Raw genomic sequence first — 24,098 nt, 5'->3', positions numbered from 1 at the left:
CAGTGACCTGAAGACCGAACTGAGAACTACAAAACACCATGCTCCAGATTCTCAGAGAGCAACCTCATTGGAGGAACCCCTATGCCTGCTAACACCAGAGACAACCAGATGACTAGAGGACAGCACAAAAAGACTAGGAACAAAACTGAGAGTCATATACCAACACAGGAAACCAGTGATCCTAACACAAAAAACCCTGGAGATATGAACACCCATGAAACACAAAAAGAGGACTTTAAATCTGAGGTGATGAAAATGATAGAAACTTTGAAAAAGGAAAATGTCACTCAAAGAAGCACAGGAAAATATACTCAATCAGATGAAGGAATTCAATGAATCCTATAAAGAACTACAGGAAAATACATCCAAAGAGATCAAAGAGATGAAGGAATTGAATAAATCCTATAAAGAATTACAGGAAAATTCAAACAAATGGGAGAAAGAAATTAATAAGACTATTAAAGACCTAAAGAAGGAATTAGAAACAACAAAGAAAGCACAAGCTGAAGCAATCTTAGAGTTGGAAAACATAGGGAAGACGACACATACTACAGACATAAGCCATACCAACCAAATACAAGAAATGGAAGAGAGAATCTCAGTCATGGAAGATACAATTGAAGTTATTGATACATCATAGAAAATGTTAAAATTACAAAGTTCCTGACACAAAACACCCAAGAAATATGGGATACTATAAAAAGGCCAAATCTAAGAATAATAGGAATAGAGGAAGGAGAAGACTCCAAGCTCCAAGGCCCAGAAAATATTTTCAACAAAATCATAGAAGAAAACTTCCCCATCCTAAAGAAAAAGTGCCCATTAGCATACAAGAAGCCTATAGAACTCCAAATAGATAGGACCAAAAAAGAAAATCCTCCCACTACATAATAATCAAACACATTAAATGTACAGAACAAAGAAATAATATTAAAAGCTTCAAGAGAAAAAGGTCAAGTTACATATAAAAGCAAACCTATCAGAATTACACCTGACTTCTCAACAGAGACTATGAAAGCTAGAAAGGTCTAGGTGGAAGTCATGCAAACATTAAGAGACCACAGATGCTAACCCAGACTACTATACCCAGCAAAACTTTCAGTCACCATAGATGGTGAAAACAAGATATTTCATGACAAAATCAAGTTTAATCAGTACCTAACCACAAATCCAGCCCTACAGAAGGTACTAGAAGGAAAACTCCAACCCAAGAAGGCTAACTACACCCAGAAAAACACAAGAAATAAGTCCACATCCATAAATCCAAAACACAGAAACACACACTATACCACTACCAACATCAAAACAAGAGGAACTAACAAACACTGGTCATTAATATCTCTTTTAACATCAATGGCCTCAACTCCCCAGTAAAAAGACACAGGCTGACAGAATGGATGTAAGAACAGGATCCATCATTCTGCTACATACAGGAAACACACCTCAGCAATAAAGATAAACATTACCTCAGAGTAAAGGGTTGGAAAACTCTATTCCAAGCAAATGGGCCTAGGAAACAAGGTGGAGTAGCCATGCTAGTATCTGACAAAGCAGACTTTCAACCAAAAATAATCAACAGAGATGGAGAAGGTCACTACATCCTCATCAAAGGAAAACTACACCAAGATGATTTCTCAATTCTGAATATCTATGCCCCAAATGCAGGAGCACCCACATCTGTAAAAGAAATGTTACTAAAACTTAAGCCACACATTGAACCCCACACATTAATAGTGGGAGACTTCAACACCCCACTCTCAGCAATAGACAGATCATCAAAACAGAAACTAGATGGAAAAACAAGGAAACTAATAGACATAATGAAACAAACGGACCTAACTGATAGCTATAGAACATTTCACCCAAACACAAAAGATTACACCTTCTTTTCAGCACCTCACAGAACCTTCTCCAAAATTGATTACATACTTGGCCACAAAGCAAACCTTAACAGATACAAGAAAATCTAAATAATCTCTTGTATCGTATCAGACAACCATGGATTAAAGTTGGAACTCAACAACCAAAGAAACAACCGAAAGCCTACAAATTAATGGAAACTGAACAACTCCCTACTCAATGACATCTGGGTAAGGGATGAAATAAAAAAATAAATTTAAAACTTCCTAAAATTCAGTGAAACAGAAGGCACAACATACCCAAACCTATAGGACACAATGAAAGCAATGCTAAGAGGAAAGCGCATAGCACTAAGTGCCTTTATAAAGAAACTGGAGAGACCCCATACTAGCAACTAAACAGCGCATGTGAAATTTCTAGAACAAAAGGAAGCAGACACACCCAAGAGGAGTAGATGGCTGAAAATCATCTAATCAGGGTTGAAATCAATAAACTGGAAACAAAGAAAACAATCAACAAAACCAAGAGCTGGTTCTTAGAGGAAAATCAACAAGATTGACAAACCTTTAGTGAAACTAAAAGGCAGAGGGAGAATATTCAAATCAACAAAATCAGAAATGAAAAGGGAGAGATAACAACAGACACTGAGGAAATCCAAAGAACCATCAAATCTTACTTCAAAAGCCTATATGTCACAAAATTAGAAAACATAAATGAAATAGACAATTTTCTTGATAGCTACCAACCACCAAAATTGAATCAAGATCAGATAAACAAATTGAATAGTCCTACCACACCTGAGGAAATAGAGGTAGTCATCAAAAGTCTCCTAACAAAAAAAGTGCCCAGGACCATACGAATTCAGCACAGAATTCTTCCAAACCTTCAGAGAAGAGTTAACACCAATTCTCTTCAAACTATTCCATAAAATAGAAACAAAAGGAACATTACCAAACTCGTTCTATGAGGCCACAGTCACCTTGGTACCTAAACCACAGAAAGACTCAACAAAGAGAGAATTTCAGACCAATTTCTCATATGAACATTGATGTAAAAATACTCAATAAAATACTCGCAAACTGAATTCAAGAACACATCAAAACTATCATTCACCATGACCAAGTAGGTTTCCTCCCAGGCACGCAGTGGTGGTTCAATATATGGAAATCCATTAATGTAATTCATCATATCAACAAACTGAAAGAAAAAAACCCACATGATCATCTCTTTAAATGCTGCAAAAGCATTTGACAAAACCCAACACCCATTCATGTTAAAAGTCCTGCAGAGAGCAGGGATACAAGGCACATACCTAAACATAATAAAGGCACTATACAGCAAGCCTATAGACAGCATAACACTAAATGGAGAGGAACTTAAATCAATTCCACTGAAATCAGGGAAAAGCTGTCCACTCTCTCTGTATCTCTTCAATATAGTACTTGAAGTCCTAGCTAGAGTGGCAAGACAACTAAAGGAGATCATGGGGATACAAATCACAAAAGAAGTTGCTAAGCTATCACCATTTTCAGATGATATGACAGTTTATATAAGTGACCCCAAAAACTCTACCAAGGAACTCCTACAGCTGATAAACACCTTCAGCAAGTGGCTGGATACAAAATCAACTAAAAAAAAAATCAGTAGCCCTCCTGTATACAAGTGACAAAGAGGCTGAGAAAGAAGTTACGGAAACAACACCCTTCACAATAGCCACAAATAATAAAAGTATCTTGGTGTGACTCTAACCAAGAAAGTGAAAGATTTGTATGAAAAAAAAACTTCAAATCTCTGAAGAGAGAATTTGAAGAAGATTTCAGAAGATGGAAACATTTCCCACGCTCATAGATCAGGAGAATCAACATAAGAAAAATGGCCATCTTACCAAAAGCAATCTACAGATTCAATGCAATTCCCATCAAAATACCCACACAATTCTTTACCGACCTTGAAAGATCAATTCTCAACTTCATATAGAAAAACAGAAAGCCCAGAATAGCTAAAATGATCCTGTAAAATAAAAGATCTAGAGGAATCCCCATCCTGGATCTCAAGCTATACTATAGAGCAAGAGTAATTAAAACAGCATGGTACTGGCATAGAAATAGGCTAGTTGATGAATGGAATCAAATAAAAAACCCAGGAATTAACCCACATACCTATGGACACTTGATTTTTAACAAAGAAGCCAAATCCATACAATGGAAAAATGATAGTATCTTCAACAAATGGTGCTGGTCTAACTGGATAGCTACATGTAGAAAAATAAAAATAGATCTATCACCCTGCACAAAACTGAAGTCCAAATGGATTAAAGACCTCAATATAAACCCAGACACATTAAATCTGTTAGAAGAAAAAGTGGGGAAGAGCCTTGAGCTCACTGGCACAGGAGACAACTTCTTGAACAGAACACCAACAGCTCAGGCCCTAAGATCAACCAATAATAAATAAATAAACCTTAGAAACCGAAAAGCTTCTGTAAGGTGAAGGACACTGTCAACAGAACAAAATGACAGCCTACAGACTGGAAAAAGTTCTTCACCAACCTGACATCAGACTAAGGGCTAATATCCAAAATGTATAAAGAACTGAAGAAATTAAACACTGCCAAACCAACTAATCCAATTTAAAAAATGGAGTACAGAACTAAACAGAGAATTCTCTATAGAGGATATCGAATGGCCAAGAAACACTTAAGGAAATGTCAACACCCCTAGTTATCAGGGAAATGCACGTCAAAACAGCTCTGAGATTCCATTTTACACCTATCCAAATGACTGGTGTATCAAAACTCAGGTGACAGCACATGCTGGCAAGGAGAAAGGGAACACTCTTCCACTGCTGGTAGGAGTGCAAACCTGTACAACCACTTTAGAAATCAATCTGGTCCTTTCTCGGGAAATTAGGAATAACTCTTCCTCAGGACCCAGCCATACCACTCTGCGGAATATACCCAAACGATGCTCCACCATACAACAAGGGCATTTGCTCAACAATGTTCATAGCAGCTTTATTTGTAATAGTCAGGATCTGGCAACAACATAGATGTCCCTCAACCAAAGAATGGATAAAGAAACTGTGGTACATCTACACAATGGAATACTATTCAGCTATTAAAAACAAGGAAATCTTGAAATTTACAGGTAAATGGATGGAACTGGAAAAGATCATCCTGAGTGAGGTAACCCAGACCCAGAAAGACATGCACGGTATATACTCATTTATAATCAGACATTAGCCACATAATACTGGATAACTACACTACAAAACAGAGTCAGAAACATCAAGCAAGGACCATGTATGATGTGGACCTAGACCCACTGCTTCAATGTAGTAGCACAGTCTCCTTGTGGATCCCATGTCTGGAGAGTAGGGACTACTTCAGGCACGCACTCTGGCCACCAAACTTAGATCACTTCCCCCTGGCAAGATGGCCATGCCAGGCTACAGAGGAAGAGGTTACAGCTAATACAGATGAGACTTGATAGGCTGAGGTCAGATATTAGGGGGAGAGGGCTCCCCTGTCTGAGTACTAAGAGAGGGGAGGGAGAGAGAATGAGGGAGGGAGGGGGATTCGCAGGGAATGAGGGAGGGAGCTACAATCAGGGTGTGAAGAATTTAAACTGCAGAACAAGCAGGTAACTTATATTGCTAATCCCACCATATAGGACTAGTTCTGAGTCTGGCTGAAATGTGAATATCTAGGCATAAACAATGACTCTTGTTGAATAAAGAACCCCTATGAATTACTATTAGATACCATTTTTCATATGGCATGAACGAAGATTTATAGATGTCTTCTTTTCCTACTCATACAACGAGCAGAAATCCAGCCTTAATTGTTCCACGCACTATGCACACCTTTTATACACTTATAATTTTAGGACTGTATAATGCTTGTGAGAAATTATATGCTTTCAGAACAAAAGAACCAGACACTGACACTGGATCAGACCTGGTAGGATGCATTCCTCGCAGCATACTGGACATTGACATCTTGTTTGGAGAAAGTGGTTGAAAAGAAAGAAGGGAGAACATAGAAATGTACAGGGAAGATAGAACATAAAGGAGATTAGTGAATCTACTCCTCAACTTAATGCCTCAATTGTCACTCACAAGATATTTTTAATTCACTGATATAGAATTTTGTATATCGATGCAAAATAAGTTCTAGATGCAGTGTTATAGAATTCAAATGTAGGATTATTCTTCACACACACACACACACTAAATATATATATATACACACACACATATATACACTCTAATATGAGTTATTGTATCCATATCACTCAATTATTATACAAGGTTTACTTCCAACGCTTTGAATGTGCTATCAAGCTGTTTAGGAGAAATAAGTTATACAAATTAAATGTTAGTAGATTAAATCACGGTCAATTGCTAGTCTACTTTTATCACAAAAATATACATCTTAGGTACAGCAGATAGATATGACTCTATAGAAAGACAAGATATTCAAAAACCCTAGAGGCATGCAGAATAGCACTTAAAAGATTATTATTACTTTAAAGATTCAATGACAATGAGACAGGTTAACTCTTGTCAACACCCAGCCTACCTCAAAGAAGAGGATGAGCATCAAAGAACTTCCTTATGGAGATGGCTTCAAAGGATCCTCATTTCTACCATGGACAGAATTCTGCCTAAAAAAATGGCAAGCTTGGATGCAGGCAGAGTCGATGGCCAAAATCTGCCAAGACAGGGTTAGCAAGTCCTCCATAGTTCCTGCCTCAAAAATATGTCAGCCAGATATATTGGGCCAGAAGGCTGAAGAAGATGCTCCAATGTTATAGAGAATTTTGGGTGACTATTAAGATAGAAAACTGTCTCTGTCAACTTTTCATTTAGAAAGCTATTAACCTGCACTCCTAGCATGCTCAGATAATCAAGTCTCTTGACTGAGACTCTTTCTCCAGTCTCTGAGGGAGTTGAAGACCAAGTAGCTTAGTTTTACAATGAAGATTAATTGTTTAGGGATTAAGATATTTTTAGGTCTAGATGTTTTTAGGTGTTCTAAGTTGATAATGAACAATATGTGATGGAGATTGATTTACATTCAGAAATTTAGATCCACCAAGATAGGAAAGATGTCATCTTCAAGGCTGTCAAATTAAAATAGCCAAAACACTAAGAATGTAACATTTATATAATTCCTGATTGTGTCATGGTTCTTTTTGCCATAGGTAATCTATTGTATATATGTGTAATAATATAAGTGTATATGTACAAAAATAAAATAAAATAACAAAAACATTGTGTTTTCCTTATATAAGTGGACTTATGTAAATATACAAGGTGGAGAGTAAATTGGCAATATATGTTTTAAAAATATGTCTTGAAGGGGAGATAAACCTATTTCTGGTTTGATCCCAAGTGTAGGATGGAGAAGAGGGCAGGATGTTTACCACTTAGATGTGAGAAAGCAGGATGTTTTTCCACTTAGAAATATATATATATATACACATACATACATACATACATACATACACATACACCTAAAACAGGAGAGGAGGCTTTTGGTTGGCACTTGGTTCTTGGCTGTTCATCCCTGCACTTCAAGAAGCTCCTAAAGAGAACTGCTCTAGGAAAAGCTTCAAGGCTTTGGAATCCAGCTGAGGCTTCAGGTTCCAGCTGCTGCTCCTGGTTCCAGCAGCAACTTTGGTGGAATTGCTGGTCTGCTGAAATCCTGCTGCCTATGCCAGGAGGATCATTCCTCGGAACTGATATCCTTAAGGTTTCATTATAGTGTTCTTTAATGTCCTTTTCCGATTGTTTGGGTTAGTCGGGTTGTTAGGGAGGTAGGCTCGTTTAATAAGTTCATAATAAAATGTAATTGATAAGAAAATTGAGCCTACAATGTCTTGAATAAATTCTTGAAATTATAAAAAAAGACACGTAGATTTTCATTTTGTCCCGTAAAACTTTATTTCAATAAATTCTTCCTATAGTAATGGGAAACAAAATCCATAGTTCATATGCCACAAGTAGTATTTCTGTATTTGAAAATAGCCCAAATTTGAGCATTCTAATTCTAAAATTAAACTAGCAGTCTAATAGAAGCACATTCTTTGTGTCATGGTTAAACTGTTAATAAATGACATCAGCCAGATAGGGAACTTGTGAGTCAGTGGGCCACTGTTGACAATTAATAATGTACTGTATGAGTTAAGTGATGCTTCAACTCTGACGTCATGTTTCAAGGTTACAGTATGGGCATTATCTCACCAGACTTACGGGCATTATGTTAGCAAGATGAACCTTTTTTCCCCCTGTGCTTTAAGTGTGTCTTTATATGATCTGAGAGAGGATTCCAGCTTTTGGAGAGTGATCACTGAGGGAAAGGAGAAATGTCTTGGGAAGAAGTTTGTTCTCATGGTGATGCTTTAATTGCAGATTTAAAAAATTGAAGAGTATTGCAGTAGATTAGTGTATGGGTTTCATATCTACATTGTAAGAAATTAATTACCATTGTGATTGGGTCAGAATTGATGTGTGTTATGTAAACATTGCAAAGCAAAGCTGTGAAAGGAGCTCAGATAGATGTATTCCTGTGCACTAGAGCAAATACCTGTCTCAATTGTTCTTTCTCTTTTTGCAATATAAAGTTTGCTGAATGTAAAAAAAAAAAAAAGCTACACCTGATGATTGACCAATATTTTAAAATGTTTTATAAGTGAAACAGATTCAAAGGTTTTTCAAGAAAAAATATGCTGATTAAATCAAAGTGAGTAATGATAGTACTATTTAGTAAAGTAAAATAAAAATTAATATTTGATATATAAGACAAAGAAAGTGTTAAAGAAAATGTGTCTTTAATACTATACTATGTGGACCAGCAATAACTTAATGACCTTTAAAACTTAAAACTCTTAATCCTTATTAATTTTTAAATTTTATTAAAGGACTGGGTCTAAAGCTCAGTGGTAAAGCACTTCTCAAGCAGATTCGACTCGTAGCACTACTAAAAGAAAGTGGGTTCTACTATGAACCTCTGACTCAAAGGCTTACATAAAGCTATGATAACCATTGGTGAAAGAATTGGAAAATAGGTCAGTGTAACAGAATATATCTGAACTACTGACAAGCAGCAAGGGAGCAAAGCAACACAATGACCAAAGAAGTCTTTTCAACAATAGACCAAAACACCTGGATACCCATATCCAAGGAGAAATAAATCTGGGCATAGACTCTAAACTTTTCACTAACAGTCACTTCAGATTAGCCACAGATGAAACTGCACAACACAAAACTATAAAATTTCTTCAAGATAACAGGAGAAAATGTAGGCTGACTTGTGATGAAGTTTTTAGATAAAAATGTAAGAGCATAAAGACAAAGCCAGTGTGGTGAAGCATGCACATAATCCTCAAAATTGGAAGATAGAGGCAAAAGAATTATGAGTTCCAGGCCACTCTTGATTGCATAGCAAGTTCAAGGCAAACCAGGGCTACACCAGCCCATGCCTCAAAAGGCGGCAACAACAACAACAACAACAACATGTTCTAACTTATTTCTCTGTTACTGTTATAACATCATGACTAAAAGAAAGTTGGGGAGAAAAGGGTTTATTCTATTTCCAGGTCATAGTCCATCATAAGGGAAGCCAGGGCAAGGAGTTTTGGCAGGAAGCTAGAAGCTCAAGGCAGGAGCTGCTGCATTCTGGCTTTTTTCCTGCTTCTGATTATCTAACTCCTTACAGAACCCAAGTCCACATGCCCATGGGTGGCACTGCCACAGTGTGCTGGGCCCTCCTTTAGCAACTAGCCATCAAGAAAATGTCCCCACAGACATGCCCATAGACAAGTATGATAGAAGCAACTCCTGGACTACAGTTTCCTATTTCTAGGCGTGTCAAGTTGACAATCTGGAGGAGCCATCATAGCACACAAGACATGACCTAAGAAAGAATACAATTTCTCAATAAGTTATACTCTGTGAATAATATTGCTAGAAGAATAAAAATATAAACCACTCACTAGGAGGAAATACTTGCAAACCACACATCTGATAGAAGATACATATTCATAACATACATTGACCTTTTAGAACTCCACCATTAAAAAGAGGGAAAAAAAGCTAAGCAAGAGAACATAGTAATGTTGGCACACTCCGGTAATCCCAGCAGTAGGAAGTCTGGGCAGGAGAATGGTAGGCCTAAGGTCGGCCTGGGTACCATATAAAGGTTAAGGAGAGGTTTAGCTATATAGGAAGTCATTATCTCAAAAAGTAAGAGCTGGGCACCAACAGAGACATCACTAAAGAAGTTACATTGATGGGAAATAGATGCAAAGATGCCATGCGTCAAATGATATTAGGGGATTACAAACTAAGACAGCAGTAAGATCCAACTACATACCTATTTGGATGCCTAAACCCCAAAATCTGAGAAAAGCAAATGCTGCTGACATGTGGCACAACAGGAATGCTAATAATGGTTGGTGGAATCAAAACTGTTACAGCACTTGTAAAACAGAATTTCTTTTATTTTTTTAATTTTTAAAATTAATTTATTCATATTACATCTCGATTGTTAGCCCTTCCCTTGTTTCTTCCTATTCCTCCCTTTCTCCCACTTCCACTCTTCTCCCCTCCCCTATGTCTGTGAATGAGGGAGACCTCCTCCCCCTATATATGCTCTTAGAGTATCAAGTCTCTTCTTGGTAACTTGCTATCCTTCCTCTGAGTGCCGCCAGGCCTCCCCATCCAGGGGACGTGGTCAGAAAAGGGCACCAGAGTTCGTGTGAGAGTCAGATCTCACTCCACTCACCGGTGGAGAATATCCTGTTCGTCGGCTAGGTCTTGGTAGGGGTTCAAAGTTTACTGCCTATATTCTCCTTGGCTGGTGCCTTAGTTTGAGGGGGACCCCAGGACCCAGATCTGCCTGTCATAAAGTTCTTCTTGTAGGTTTCCAGGACCCTGTGGATCCTACTATTTCCCCATTCTTCTATGCTACTCTCGCCTAAAGTCTCAATAGGATGTACTCTCTTCTGACCCACTTTCTTGGTAAGTAAAGATTTTCATGGTATGTATCCCTTGGACTAGTGTTTTGATATAAGTGAGTATATACCGTTTGTCTCTTTTTGCTTCTGGGTGAACTCACTCATTATGATAATATCGAGATCAATCCATTTGTCCACAAATTTTAGGAATTCCTTGTTTTTAATAGCTGAGTAGTATTCCATAGTGTAAATGTACCACAGTTTCTTAGTCCATTCTTCTACTGAGGGACACTTAGGCTGTTTCCATGTTCTAGCTATTATGTATAAAGCAGCTATGAACATGGTTGAGCAAATGTCCCTGTACCAGCCCTACAAATTTAATTATATAGAACTTTACTGACTAATATTGTGTCATGAAATCTTAATTAGGGACTGGGGAGATAGATTAGTAAATAACATATTTGTATGAAGAGTGTGAATTTGGATCCCAGTATCCACATTAAAAAATCTGCATATGGCTATGTGTGTGTTTGTAACTGCAGTGCTGGGGACTGGCACCCAACAGGCGATTGATTGCTGGGACTTTCTGGTTTCCAGTCTTTCCAGTCTAGCCCCAAGGTCATTGACAGACTCTGTCTCAAAGAAATAAATTCAACAGTGATATAAAAGGATACCCAGTATCCCCCTATGAACTCTACATGTGCAAGCATAGGCAGGGACCTGCAACACACACACACACACACACACACACACACACACACACACACACACACACACAAAATCTTAATTATCATTCACTTCCATGAAAAAGAAAAGTGATAGTAAGCTGAGAAATGAAAAGCTGTATTATTAAAGTTACAATATAATTATAGCTTACAGATAAAACTGTACTGTGAATATTATAAAGCTTAATAGAATTTTAATATTAAACATCAATATACTTATAAAAAGAAATATGAGAAACCTTTATATTAGTATCCTATTTTTACCCTACTTGCTGGTTAGAGAAACAGATTTATCAGACTCTTGCCTAGCTTGCTTACTACACAAATTTACACCATCTGAACAAGCATACATTACCACTCCAGGGATGGGAGAGTTCCTCACTCTACGGACTGCATTCTGGACTCCACACTTCCTATTCTGTGGTATACAGCTGGCTATAGCTTTTGGGTTTTCCCTTTGACTTTTCAGCCTTTGGCTTAAACATAGAAACCCTACTGTAATCTCAGATGCCTCTTAAGTGACAACTGACTGTGTCTCATTTTCAGTGATGTTCTGTTATAGTGTTCTTGGCTTCTACATACCCATGGATTGATTTTCCTAGTTGAGCACACACACACACACACACACACACACACACACACACACACACACAATTAAAGAAATCTTGTGTTATTGTTATTGCTGGGTTTTTGGTTTTGTTTGTTTGTTTGTTTGTTTTTGACGAGGACTCTCTATGCAGCCCTTCTGTCCTGGAACTCATTCTGTAGACCTGGCTGGACTCAAATTCAGAGATCATCCTGCCTCTGCCTCTCAAGCACTGGGATTAATGGTGTGAGCCACCATACCCAGCTAAGAATTCTTATCATGTATAAACAACTTTATGTACACCTACTTATTTATTTTTTCACTTTAGTGAAACTAACTTATTAACTCTCTGTTGTCCTTTTCAGAACCAGGGTGTAGCCAAGGGATACCACGTTCTGGAAAAGTAGTTTCTTTCTTTCTTTCTTTTTTTTTTTTTTTTTTTTAAGGAATTTGAGTTTTAAAATATCCTGCATGGGTGGACAATGATTCCCCCAAAAGACATGGGCTATTAATGACAACCTCAGGGCTAGGTGCTAGAGATCTTCTTGTGAGTTACTTGTCAGGCAAGCTCTAGAGGTCCCTAAAGTAACACGGGCAATTGCCCATTTATGGTGTTTGAATGAGAATGGGCCCATAGGTTAACGTTTGAATACAAGGTTCCCAATGTTGGAACTGTTTGGAAAGAATTATAAAGTATGGCTTTATTGGAGAAGCTATGTCACTGAGGATGAGCTTTGAGGTTTTAAAAGCCACACCATCCCCACCCCCACCCCGACTCCTGCATCATGCTAGTGGATCAAGATGTGAGCTCCCAGCTACTGCTACAGCATTATGCCTACCAGCCTACTGCCAAGCTCCCTGCCATGATGGTCATGGACTCTAACCTTCTGGACTCATAAACCACAATGTAAATGCTTTCTTTTAAAAGTTGCTTTAGTTATAGTGTCTTAATCATAGCAATAGAAAAGTAACTAGGATACCATTGCTATTTGTTATCTACCATAAGTAAGTAGTAAAACCCTACTTCTGAAGACACAACATGCTATGGCTGCAGGACATAGACTAATCAATTTGGAACTCACTTGGAAAACTGTTCCCTGCTGGCTAGCTTGCATAGTGCCAGAGGCTACTAAGGGGTAAAAACATCAGTGGTCTTACCCTGTAGTACCACTGTATGCTGCAATACCAATGTGCCAGGCAAGATGCGCACACTGGTGCTAAAGAGGTATGAACGTTATGGGAATACCAACCACTCTATGGTTGGAGCCGATTTGAGGTCGGCTCCACAGGAAGGAACGTACCTACTACTATTAACTTGTCAAAAGCCCATGGCTTGGAAGGTAAAGCCAGAGACCATAGCAGGGCATCTGCTACTGTTGTTTTAGTAAATGGACATGTTGTCAAAACTGCCTCCTGAGTAATTATATTTACACCTGTAGATGAGTTTTGCTCTCAAACCTGTCCAGAGAAGCTTTTTCTGTAGTAAGCAGTAGATAATATAGACTCATAATGAACTGAAGTACTTACAGTGACCGCAAAGTACATGAGTAACTGGAGAGCACTCAGGAAACATCCTCACCCAAAGCTCAGGGAACATGGTGGACGAAGAGGCAGAAAGAACACAAGAACAAGAAGATGGGGAGAAATGCTGTCTTCTAAACACACGGCTCTAGCACTCATCACTTACTGCATAGCTTACCTTTACAAGACTAGCACACGATCAACTCAGTGGTTTAGTCAATATTCCAGGAGGCATTACTAACTGGACTCAGTGGATGAAGAAGAGGAGAAGGAAGAAAATGAAAGAAGAGGATGAGGGGAGAAGAGAAGTAATAGGGGGAAAAGGATAGAAAATTAATGTGAGACGTAGAGATGTTGGGAGTGTCTGCAGTGTGGATGTGACTGAGAAACATTGTATACATGTATGAAATTGTCAAATAACTAAATAATTTTAAAAGTTTTAAGAATATATTTTAAGCCCTTCAAATAGAAATTCACATCTTTTATTAATGTTCATGTTCAAAAAAGAGATTTACTTTAAAAATGTATGTGCACGAGTTTATGTACACCAAGTGATGCATGTGAAGGCCAGAAAACAAGGCATAGAATACCCTGGATCTGGAGTGGTAGGTAGGTGGCTGGAAGCTGCCTGGTTTGGGTGCTGGAATCAAATCAAGGCAAGGGCAGTAAGTTCTCTTAACCACTATGCCACCTCTCCAGCCTCCTGTTTAGGTTTTTCTACCACTATTCTAAATGTTATAATTATGTCCCATGGAGAACTCTGGCTTATTATTTCTGAAAATAAAGGATGTCATATATTTTTCTATATATCCATCAACAAAAAGAAAAGCACTTACCTCTGCAGACAGCCCAAGCATCCTCATCACATTTTTCACCACTTGTTCTCAACTCAAAAAAATTGTACTCTTCAAGGCTAATAAGACCATTCCCATCTAAATCAATTACTTCAAATATCTCTGACAAAGTTGATCTAGAATTGTAAGAAATGAAAATTATTATTATTAAAAGAAAAAGTTTAAAGATAGGAAATTTTTACATGTATATGTATGTTTTGCCTGCATGTATATCTGTTCATTATATGCCTTCCTGATGTCTGCCGAAGCCAGAGAGGGTATTGGATCCCCTGCGACTGAAGTTACAGATGGGTGTAACCACCACATGGGTGCTAGGAACTGAAGCGAAATATTCTTAACTGTAAAAATAACTTTTATTCCTGTCTCAATTGTCTAGAAGGCTTACTGCCTCCTTCTGCTAACCTAGACCTAGCCCTGGAAGCTTCTAACCTCCATACAATCTAACCTAGGCCTAGAATGTGTTAGCCTCTGAGACTTACTGCTTAATAAGCTCACCCTTATGTGTTCTTTCTGAGCTCTGGGCTGGCTGGCTCAACTCAGCTGTTCTGGCTCAAATTTCTCTCCCAGCTGATTTATTCAATCTGGCTTCTCTTGGCCCTGGAGTTGCTTTGCTTGGCCTCCGACTAACTCAGCAATCTTCTCTAATCTTCTGGCCTTTTCTGGCTCGTCTTGTTTTCATCCGAGTTCTCTATCTGCAACCCATCTCTCTATTACTGTCCTGGTAAAAACCTTCCTCCTTCCTCTGTAAATTGCCTCTTAAGTAGCTTCCCTTTCCTCTCTCTTCTCATGAGAGTTGGGCGTATCCTATTCTGTCAAATATTCTCTGATTCATCACTTTTTCTGCCACTCAATTAGTCATCACTTTTACACATGGATGCTTCCTTCTACAAACTAACTTTACCTTAATTTGGGATTATGTACCATCATGCCTGGATCTGAGCTTTTCTTTATCTGATACTTGCTCTATACCATGCTGGCCCTGAACTCAGGTCTGTTTGCCTCTGTCTCCTGGATTAAAGACATGTTTGTATTCCAGTTGGATCACACAGACCTAGAAGGTCTTTGGATGTGATCTCTTGCCAAAACAGCTAATACTTCCTGTATACCTAACCACTAAGCAATCTCTCTAGCTCCGAAAGGTAATTTTTGAGGACAAGTTTCAAAGGAGGTAATATTAATGGCATTGAAGAATTTTTCTGAGCTATATTAATCCGAGTACATCTTGATCTGTCTGTGGCCAAATCTCATTGTGAATATCTGGGATGCAGGAGAACAACCTAAAGTTGAGGCAACCTAAAGTTGACAGTTATCAAAATCAAGAGTACAACTGGCACCAGTTCCTTTAGAGCCAGTGTCTAGTAGAGAAGACCCTGGGAGAGACACACATGAAGTAAGGTCAAGTGCATAGAACCTAGAAATTAATGACAATCCCTGTCTTGTCACTCTTGGTTACTTAGTGAATTATAAATATATATGTTTATTACACACAGCATGCTTTGGTCTATGTATACATGGTGGGATGAATAAATCAAGCTAAAAATACATCTACTATCTCACATATTTAGTTTTATGGTGAGAACACTTAAGATCTACTCATAGCAATTTCAAATATATTTCTATTAAATATAATAAATTTCTATTGACTATAATCTAATCACTATTTTATACAATGGATAAATGAGTTTATTCTTTCTGTCTACAGAAATTTTCTCTTTTAAACGATACTTTCCCAAATTCCCTCATACCACCAAGCCCTTATAATCACCATTCTGTTCTCTGCTTCTATAAATTTCACTTTTTATATCCCACATACACACAAAATCATGAGGTATTGGCTTTTTGTACCTCTCTCATATGTTTAAGCATACTATCCACCACGTGGTAAGATACTGAATTAAAACAGAAAGAAGGGGGCGGGAGACGGCCAAAGAAAATGGGCAAAGGCAAACGACTGATTTATGTTCTATGTCACAGTCACAGTTCTAGCACTGATAAACAAAACTTACCTAAACTCATTTGTAAGAAATAGCTCCCCTGTGTCATCTCTATGTACAAGCTGGGCTTCTTCTGTCACTGGTTTTGTTTCTTTTTTTAGCCTACAGCCAGTTGTGGAAGGGATTAACCAATAAATCCCTGGTCCTAGCTCACCAGTCCATCCAGACACCTTTTATCAAAAGAATTAAACAAAATAAACAACCAAAAAGCTCAATGACTTTCAATCTTTCTTCTGAAGGGGAAACTTCAGACATCATGTGTTTTAAATCACTTAACATTAATCAACACTAATTTAGTTATAGTTTATTAATCTTTTACTCATTTTAAATTATTTTTCTTAGGGGTAGTCCTAGTATGACACCACAAACTACGGTTCTTTATGTTTTTAAAACTACTTAAAAACAAAAGTAGAGAAGACGCAATACACATTTAAGTCACCTACTAAGATCTTTAAAAATGTTTGTGATGCAAATGTCTTCAACAGAGAAGCAAGGAGTAATTTTAGGATTTTTAAAAATTAAATACTAAGCCTCTTTTTTTAAAAAAAAAAGCAGTAAAGGTCTACTTATAAATATATGATTTGTGAATTCTCCCAGTAGCCCTCGTGCCTCCTCTTCCTGTAAGTGGTCTGTAAGTGACCATCGAAGATGGTTCGCTACCCACTTGACCCAGAAAACCCTACAAAATCATGCAAATCAAGAGGTTCATATCTTCGTGTTCACCTTAAGAACACCTGGGAAACTGCCCAGGCCATCAAGGGTATGCATATCCGAAAAGCCACCAAGTATCTGAAAGATGTCACTTTAAAGAAGCAATGTGTGCCATTCTGGCTGTGTAGTGGTGGAGTTGGGAGGTGTGCCCAGGCCAAACAGTGGGGCTGGACTCAGGGTCGGTGGCCAAAAAAGAGTGCTGGATTTTTGCTGCACATGGTGAAAAATGCAGAGAATAAGGGTTTAGATGTAGATTTCCTGGTCATTGAACACATCCAGGTGAACAAGGCACTGAAGATGCGCCGACAAACTTACAGAGCCCATGGCCAGATTCACCCATACATGAGCTCCCCCGGCCACATCATGATGGTCCTCACTGAAAGGAGCAGATTGTTCCAAAGCCAGAGGAGAAAGTGGCACAGAAGAAGAAGAAGATATCCCAGAAGAAACTGAAGAAACAAAAACTGATAGCACGGAAATAAATTCTGCATAAAATAAATGCAGATAAAAGTAAAAAATAAAATAAAATAAATATATGATTTGTAAATAACATTTCAATGATATCAAAAGAAGTTAAATATATTTTTTAAATTCATCATTTACATGAGTTAAACACAGTTGCAAAAGCTGAATTATATAGATTACAATGTTACTCTCCCTTTTCTACTGTTGTTTACTTTTTTGATTTTTGAGCCAGGAACTCATGTGTTTTTTATTTTTTCAGTCTCACTATATAGTTGGCCTTGAATGTGTTAGGAAGCTCATGCTGGCCTTGAATTTGTAGATCTCCTATCTCTGACTCCCCACGGCTGTTATTATATGAAAGTCACATCATTATTTTTGCTTCTGTAAGTTTGACTCATTAGGAGTGTGCATGTGCGTACATGCATTGGGGTGGAGGGTGAAATCATGAGGAATTGATCTTTGTGAATCTCCCTTGTATTTTCTGGCAAAATATTTAAGTGTATTGTTAAGATTACTTGTGTGACATGGACATAAAATAAGACATAGAGTCTGGACAGACCTGCTTCTCTGAAACTGTTTCCTAACAAATGTTAGATATTTATCCGAGTATCAAAACATTTGTATAGAAAACATTTTATTCACCTGTTCTATGGAGAAAGCAAATGGTATCCCTCTATGTACTCGTAGGAATTTAAACATCTGGTGTTGAAACATTTTTTATAAAAACTAGGGACCATCTTTTCACTATCTTAACTCTATATATCCATCCCATTGTTGTGTGTAATAGGTACGTACAGTTACTTGTGCTGTAGTGCAGACTAGCCACCAAAGTCTATCAGGTACTGTGCTCTAATAGTCTGTTTTAAAACCTATGTATATTTTAGGTCATCCTGGAGGCTCATAAACAAAACAAGATGCTCATTTGAGTTCTAGATTAAGTACTCTTCCTGCCTGATTTGCCAACTGCTCATCTAAGCTTTAGATTCTTTGTGTCTGCTTATCCAAGGGCCTTAATCACCCGTAAACTGGCATCAAGCCCTATTTTGATAGCAAAAATAATTCAATGTAACTGAGGATCATTATGAAGGTTAAACTACCAAATGCATGCGTTGGAAATGATAATTGCTTAGACTGGCCATATGTAGGCTGACATATAGGAGTTAAAAAAAATATCTAGCTGAGTGGTAACAGTGCACACCTTTAATCCCAGCACTCGGAAAGTAGAGGCGGGTGGATCTCTGTGAGTTCAGGCCAGTCTGTTCTATAGAGCAAGTTCCAGGACAGTCAGGGCCACACAGAGAAACCCTGTCTCAAAAGACAAAATAAAACTATATATGTATAGTTTTATATATCTTGCTACTTCCTAATCTATGCTTTCCCATGAACTCCCTTTATTCCCCACATATAACTGTAAAGTGCCACTATGGATAGCAAGTGAAAAGTTCTTCATGGGCACAAAACTCTTCTTAAGGAAAATAATTGTGATGCTAAAAATACTAGTAAAAGTCCTTTGTAAATATGACATATTGCAGATAAACAGAAGCCTATAAAGAGGTACACAGAAACTCAGTTTACACATAGCCTTGCTATGACTGACTGTTTTTACACATGCAATCACATAAGAAAGCCGTTTTACCCAAAACCAAATGGGAAAAGCTATTGTTTCTGACACTGCTTTATCTTGAACCTCATAGTTAGCTCTGAAGAAGAGCTCAGTAAAAACGTTAACTTCTGCCATTTCATTTGGTTCTGGCGATAACTAACTGGTCTGTTAGGAAGCCTCCAATAAAGACTGCCATATAACATTCCTTCAGGGATATGTTCATCTGTTGCTGGACCAATATAAAGATTGAATATGATACTGCAGCAAGTCCTTGAACAGTGTCATGTCTGTTGTGTACTAGAATGTATTTTGTAGTCCTCATAATAGAAATAGTCACATGTATGTATCTGCTCACATATTTGTCCTCTGAGTATATACATAATTAGAAAACACCAGAAAAACCTCAAGGGAAATGTTTAGAATCACTTCTTCCATCAGACTATTTTTGGACCTTATGCCATGAGTCAAGCCTGAGGAAAGTCATTGTGAAGTGGTCCTGCTTTGCAGGAGTAGTGCAAGTAAGGCAGACATTAAAGCAACCTTCCCAGTATGGAAACATACTTGGAGCATGGGGAGGCTCTAATGGCAGCAACCTTTTTACTGAGTACAACAAAAAAATATGTGCATTTAGTATGTCAACCAATCCTCAATTCTACCCCATGCCCAAAACTTCAGAATACAAGAAAAAGTCATTTCCAGTTAATAAAACATATATAATAGCATAATGATTAGGGACTGCCAATACTTTCACTAGAATAGATAACATCTGAGTATAAAATACTAGGGAAAAGCTATTAATTCCTTTAAAAGTATGCATACTTCTCTATTTCGTAGCTTAGTAAAACACATGAGCTGCGGCTCTGCTTGATCCTCATTTTCCTTAAGAATATATAAGGCTGTGTCAACCGATAACCAGGGAGGATGTTTTCCTAGAAACACAAAACAACATCATCACCAACAAAAGCCACCTCGGAACAATCACTACACATCCTTTTAAGTTCTTTTTTTAGTATTTTTTATTAAATGTTTTTACATATACATTTATATTATTATACATATACACAATAAACTACCTACAGCAGGAAGAACCATGAAACAATCAGGATTTATATAAATCTTATATTCATAGTATTTTGGCTATTTATATTTAACAGCCTTGAAGAACACATCTTTCCTATCTTGGTGAGTCTAAAATTCTGAATGTAAATCAATAGCTATATTATCTCATCATTATCAACTTAAAACATCTATCTAGACCTAAAAACATCCTAATCCCTAAACAAGTAAGCATAATTGTAAAACTAAACTATCTGGTCTTCAACCCCATTAGAGACTTGAGAAGGAATAAAATTAATTACCTCAGTAAAGAGGGAGTGCAGGTTTTAAGTTCTTTACCCAGTAGAATAAAAATAAATAAATAGATGAATAACTAAATACATATTTTAAAAACAGAAAAGAAAGAAGGCGGAAGAAATACAAGGAGAGGATTTTTCATAAGCAATTAAAGGCAACAGATCCAAGACTCTCTGAGAACCCCAAAGAGAATAAATAAGAAACATTGCACCAGTCACAACAGAATCAATAACAAAACTCAGATATGTATTCAAACTGCTTGAAAAAACTAACCATAAAAACATAAAAACAAACAAACAAAACCTTTCACTTCCCAAATTTTATTTCTCTTAGTAAAGTTCTCATTATAGGGGAAATCTTTTACAGTTTACATTCTTGTTCCTTATGATCTGTATTCGTCCCCACCAACATCTTGTTTACTCCTTCCAGACAGGCTAGCTTCCATTCTAAGATTGATTTATTTTATTATGTGTGTCTGCCTGCATGAGTTTATATGTTACATGTGTGCAGGAGCCTCTGAAGGCCGGAAGAGGGTGTTGGATCCCTGGAACTGAACTTACACACTGTTGTAAGCCAGTTGGATGCTGGCAACTGAATCCTGGTCCTCTGCAAGAGATTCTGGTCCTTTTAACTACTAGGCCATCTCTCTACCCAACATCTCCATCTGTGCCATCACACTCTGCACCAGAGTCCATTACTTGGCACTTAATCTGGAATGCTCTGCCACCTCCACTGCTCTTCATTTATCCTTCCACAGCAATATGCTTACTCCCTGGTCTCCTACGAAAGGGCGGCAAAAATGGCTGCCCTCTCTGATTCACAGGCCTCTCAATGCAATTAGACAGCTTCTCCATCAAGAGACAAAGTTTATTTTGAGGTCTTATTGATTTGGACTTTGTGACTTATGAATAATAGAGTGTAACAGAAATAACACTGTGTCACTTTTGAGACCTCCACTCTTAAAAAAAAACTTTTGAATGTCTGCTTTTTTCTCTCTCTCCCTCAGATTCCTGTTCCAATATAATAAAGTGCATGCTGGCTTACTGGAGGATGAAAGACCATATGAAGCATTCAAGTTGTCTCAGATGAGACGGAACACACAGGAGAAAACAGCCAGCATCATAAAGCACTGACTGCAAATGTAAGTGAGCCTGCACAGAAGGCCTGGCTGGCTCAGCCTAAAAGATGCACTTAGCATTCCAACAAACTCATGAATGAACAAAGTCTTAATTGTTTTAAGGCATTGAGTTTTGGAGTATTTTGATTTATAGTAGTTGATAACTGACATACTTTAAAAAAAATCTTTGGCCATATGTCACCTTTGTAATGAGTCATATACTCGATTGGCTCCAATTTAACGGCAGTCTACATTTCTCAGAACCCAGTCTTTCTTCATGTTTTTCATTTTATCCTCATTTTTCCTCTTTTATTTATTATCTATGTATGAATACATAAGTGTGTATATACAGAGAAAGAGAGAGGGAGAAAGAGAGAGAGGGAGGGAGAGAGGAAGGGGAAAGAGGAGGGGGAGACTGACTCATACCACAGCCTTGGTGGCTTGAAACTTACTTTGTGGACTAAAATGGCTTCGAGCTTGGGGCAATCCTCCAGCTTCAGGCTCCTGACTAGTGGGATCAGAGGCATGTACTGCCATTATCCCTCCCCTTTTAGACATATGTACCCCAGGATGACCTGAAACTCATCCTCCAGCCTCAGCATCCCCAGCACTGAGACTATGAGTGTGTCGTACTATGCCAGTTCCTTTACTATTTACTTTTTTATTGTTTCCTCCACTAAAACCTAAGTCCTTGAGAGTAGGTACTTTGGCCTTTTATGTACTTGAATTGAGGCCTAATACATAAAAATCTCAATAAATATTTGATGAATAAATTAACAAAGGAATTCTTTTCATAAGAATAAAAAATAACACTGGACCTGCATAGCCATGTAATTTACTCTTTAACTGATGTTGTCATTATTGCTTATAAATATCAAGGACTGAGCTGGCTCAGCGGTTAAAAGCACCTGCTGCCTGCAGAAGACCCCAGTTCTGTTCCCAGACCCACATGACAGCTCACAATGCTCTCTGGACTTTTCAGATGTCTGACACTCAAAGTCACATGGGCATAAATAAATAAATTTTGACTGCTGAGCCCAGTGTGATGCTGGTCTACTCCTTGAGGGGCTAAATAGGAAAATCACTGAGTGTGACTCTGTTTCAAAACCCAAAACCAATCCAAACAAAATGAGGTGGGGGATTTAGTCAACTACCAAACATTGTAGCTATCCTGCACTATATGAAATAAAACCTCTAAATTATCTACTTTAGAGGCACAAGAGAATCTGTGGGCAAGATATTTATATCTATAGATTGATGATGATTTGGAACAATCATTATTTTAAAAATATCTAAAGGGATCACCGTAGACAATTCTTACTGATTAAAATGACAAAATGGCTGGGAATATAGCTTCTGGTAGAACAATTGGCTAGCATGCATGAGGGTCAGGATTCAATTCTCAGTATCACACTAAAAAAGTGGCCATTTCAAACAGTACAGAATTATTAAATACATACAAAAATACTGTGAATGAGAACATTATTAACAGAGGCCTTCTCAGGTATAGATATGCACACTGAAGATGTTAAAACACTTTCAGTTTCATATTGCAAACTATGCTTCTACAGAATTTCTGTTAGAAATTATTAATTTTAAGGTTTATAAATAGAAAAGGCTACAACTAACTAGTAAATAAAAGGTCTGGCATGGTGGCACAGGCCTTTAATCCAAGCACTTGGATGGCAGAGGCAGGCAGATCTCTGTTGAGTTCAGGGCTATTATAGTCTGCATAGTGAGTTCCAGGACAGCCAGGAGACCCTGTCTAAAAAAAAAAAAAAAAAAAAGCAAATAAAAAGTTGCTTCTATGTCATGAAGAATCCAAATAGCAAATAATTTTGTTTTTAATAAAACATACTTTACCAGCACTCAGGGAGGAAGATGCAGGTGGGTCGCTGTGAGTTCAAGGCCAGCCTAGTATACCAAGCAAGTCCAGGACCTCCAAGGCTATACAGAGAAACCCTGCCTTGGGAAAACAGACAAGTAAACAAAAAACATGCTTTAAATGCATATTCATTCACTTGCTTTGCAAAATGATAACACAGTAGCTGTCTAAACTAGTGCCTTCTTGAAGTATAACTACCATTTTCTTTACTGTTGCTCAATATACAACTTGAAGTCTTAACTAGAGCAATAAGAGAAAAATGCCTGTAATACAAATAGGAAAAACAGTCAAAGTGCTCATTTGTACTGTTCTAATATACATATTTGCAGATGACATCATCATTTACTTAAAAGAGCCTATTGAGTCTACTAGAAAATTCTTGGACCTAATAAACACTTAACAGCAAAATTACAGATTATAAAATTATTTTTTGAAAAAAAGAAAAAGTAGTCTTATTTATA

At 37.6% G+C, this 24,098-nt stretch overlaps 1 protein-coding gene and 1 pseudogene across 1 annotated transcript in view; one reads left to right on the top strand and one right to left on the bottom strand.

Moving 5' to 3' along the window:
• Positions 1-24,098, bottom strand: part of Efcab7 (EF-hand calcium binding domain 7) — a 58,013-nt gene that overhangs the window by 9,564 nt on the left and 24,351 nt on the right. The window contains exons 7-9 of the mRNA XM_051164690.1: positions 20,102-20,211; positions 16,516-16,673; positions 14,492-14,625 (exon numbers count right to left, since the gene is read on the bottom strand). Of these exons, the coding sequence (XP_051020647.1) occupies positions 14,492-14,625; positions 16,516-16,673; positions 20,102-20,211 (402 nt within the window). The remainder of the gene's footprint in view (positions 1-14,491; positions 14,626-16,515; positions 16,674-20,101; positions 20,212-24,098) is intronic.
• On the top strand, positions 17,152-17,696 carry LOC127205475 (60S ribosomal protein L17-like; annotated as a pseudogene).

This window comes from Acomys russatus, chromosome 2 (genome assembly GCF_903995435.1).
Source record: "Acomys russatus chromosome 2, mAcoRus1.1, whole genome shotgun sequence".
In the NCBI taxonomy this organism is placed as follows: Eukaryota; Metazoa; Chordata; class Mammalia; order Rodentia; family Muridae; genus Acomys; species Acomys russatus.
Note: the sequence above shows the minus strand (reverse complement) of the source record. Positions and strands in the feature narration are given on the sequence as shown.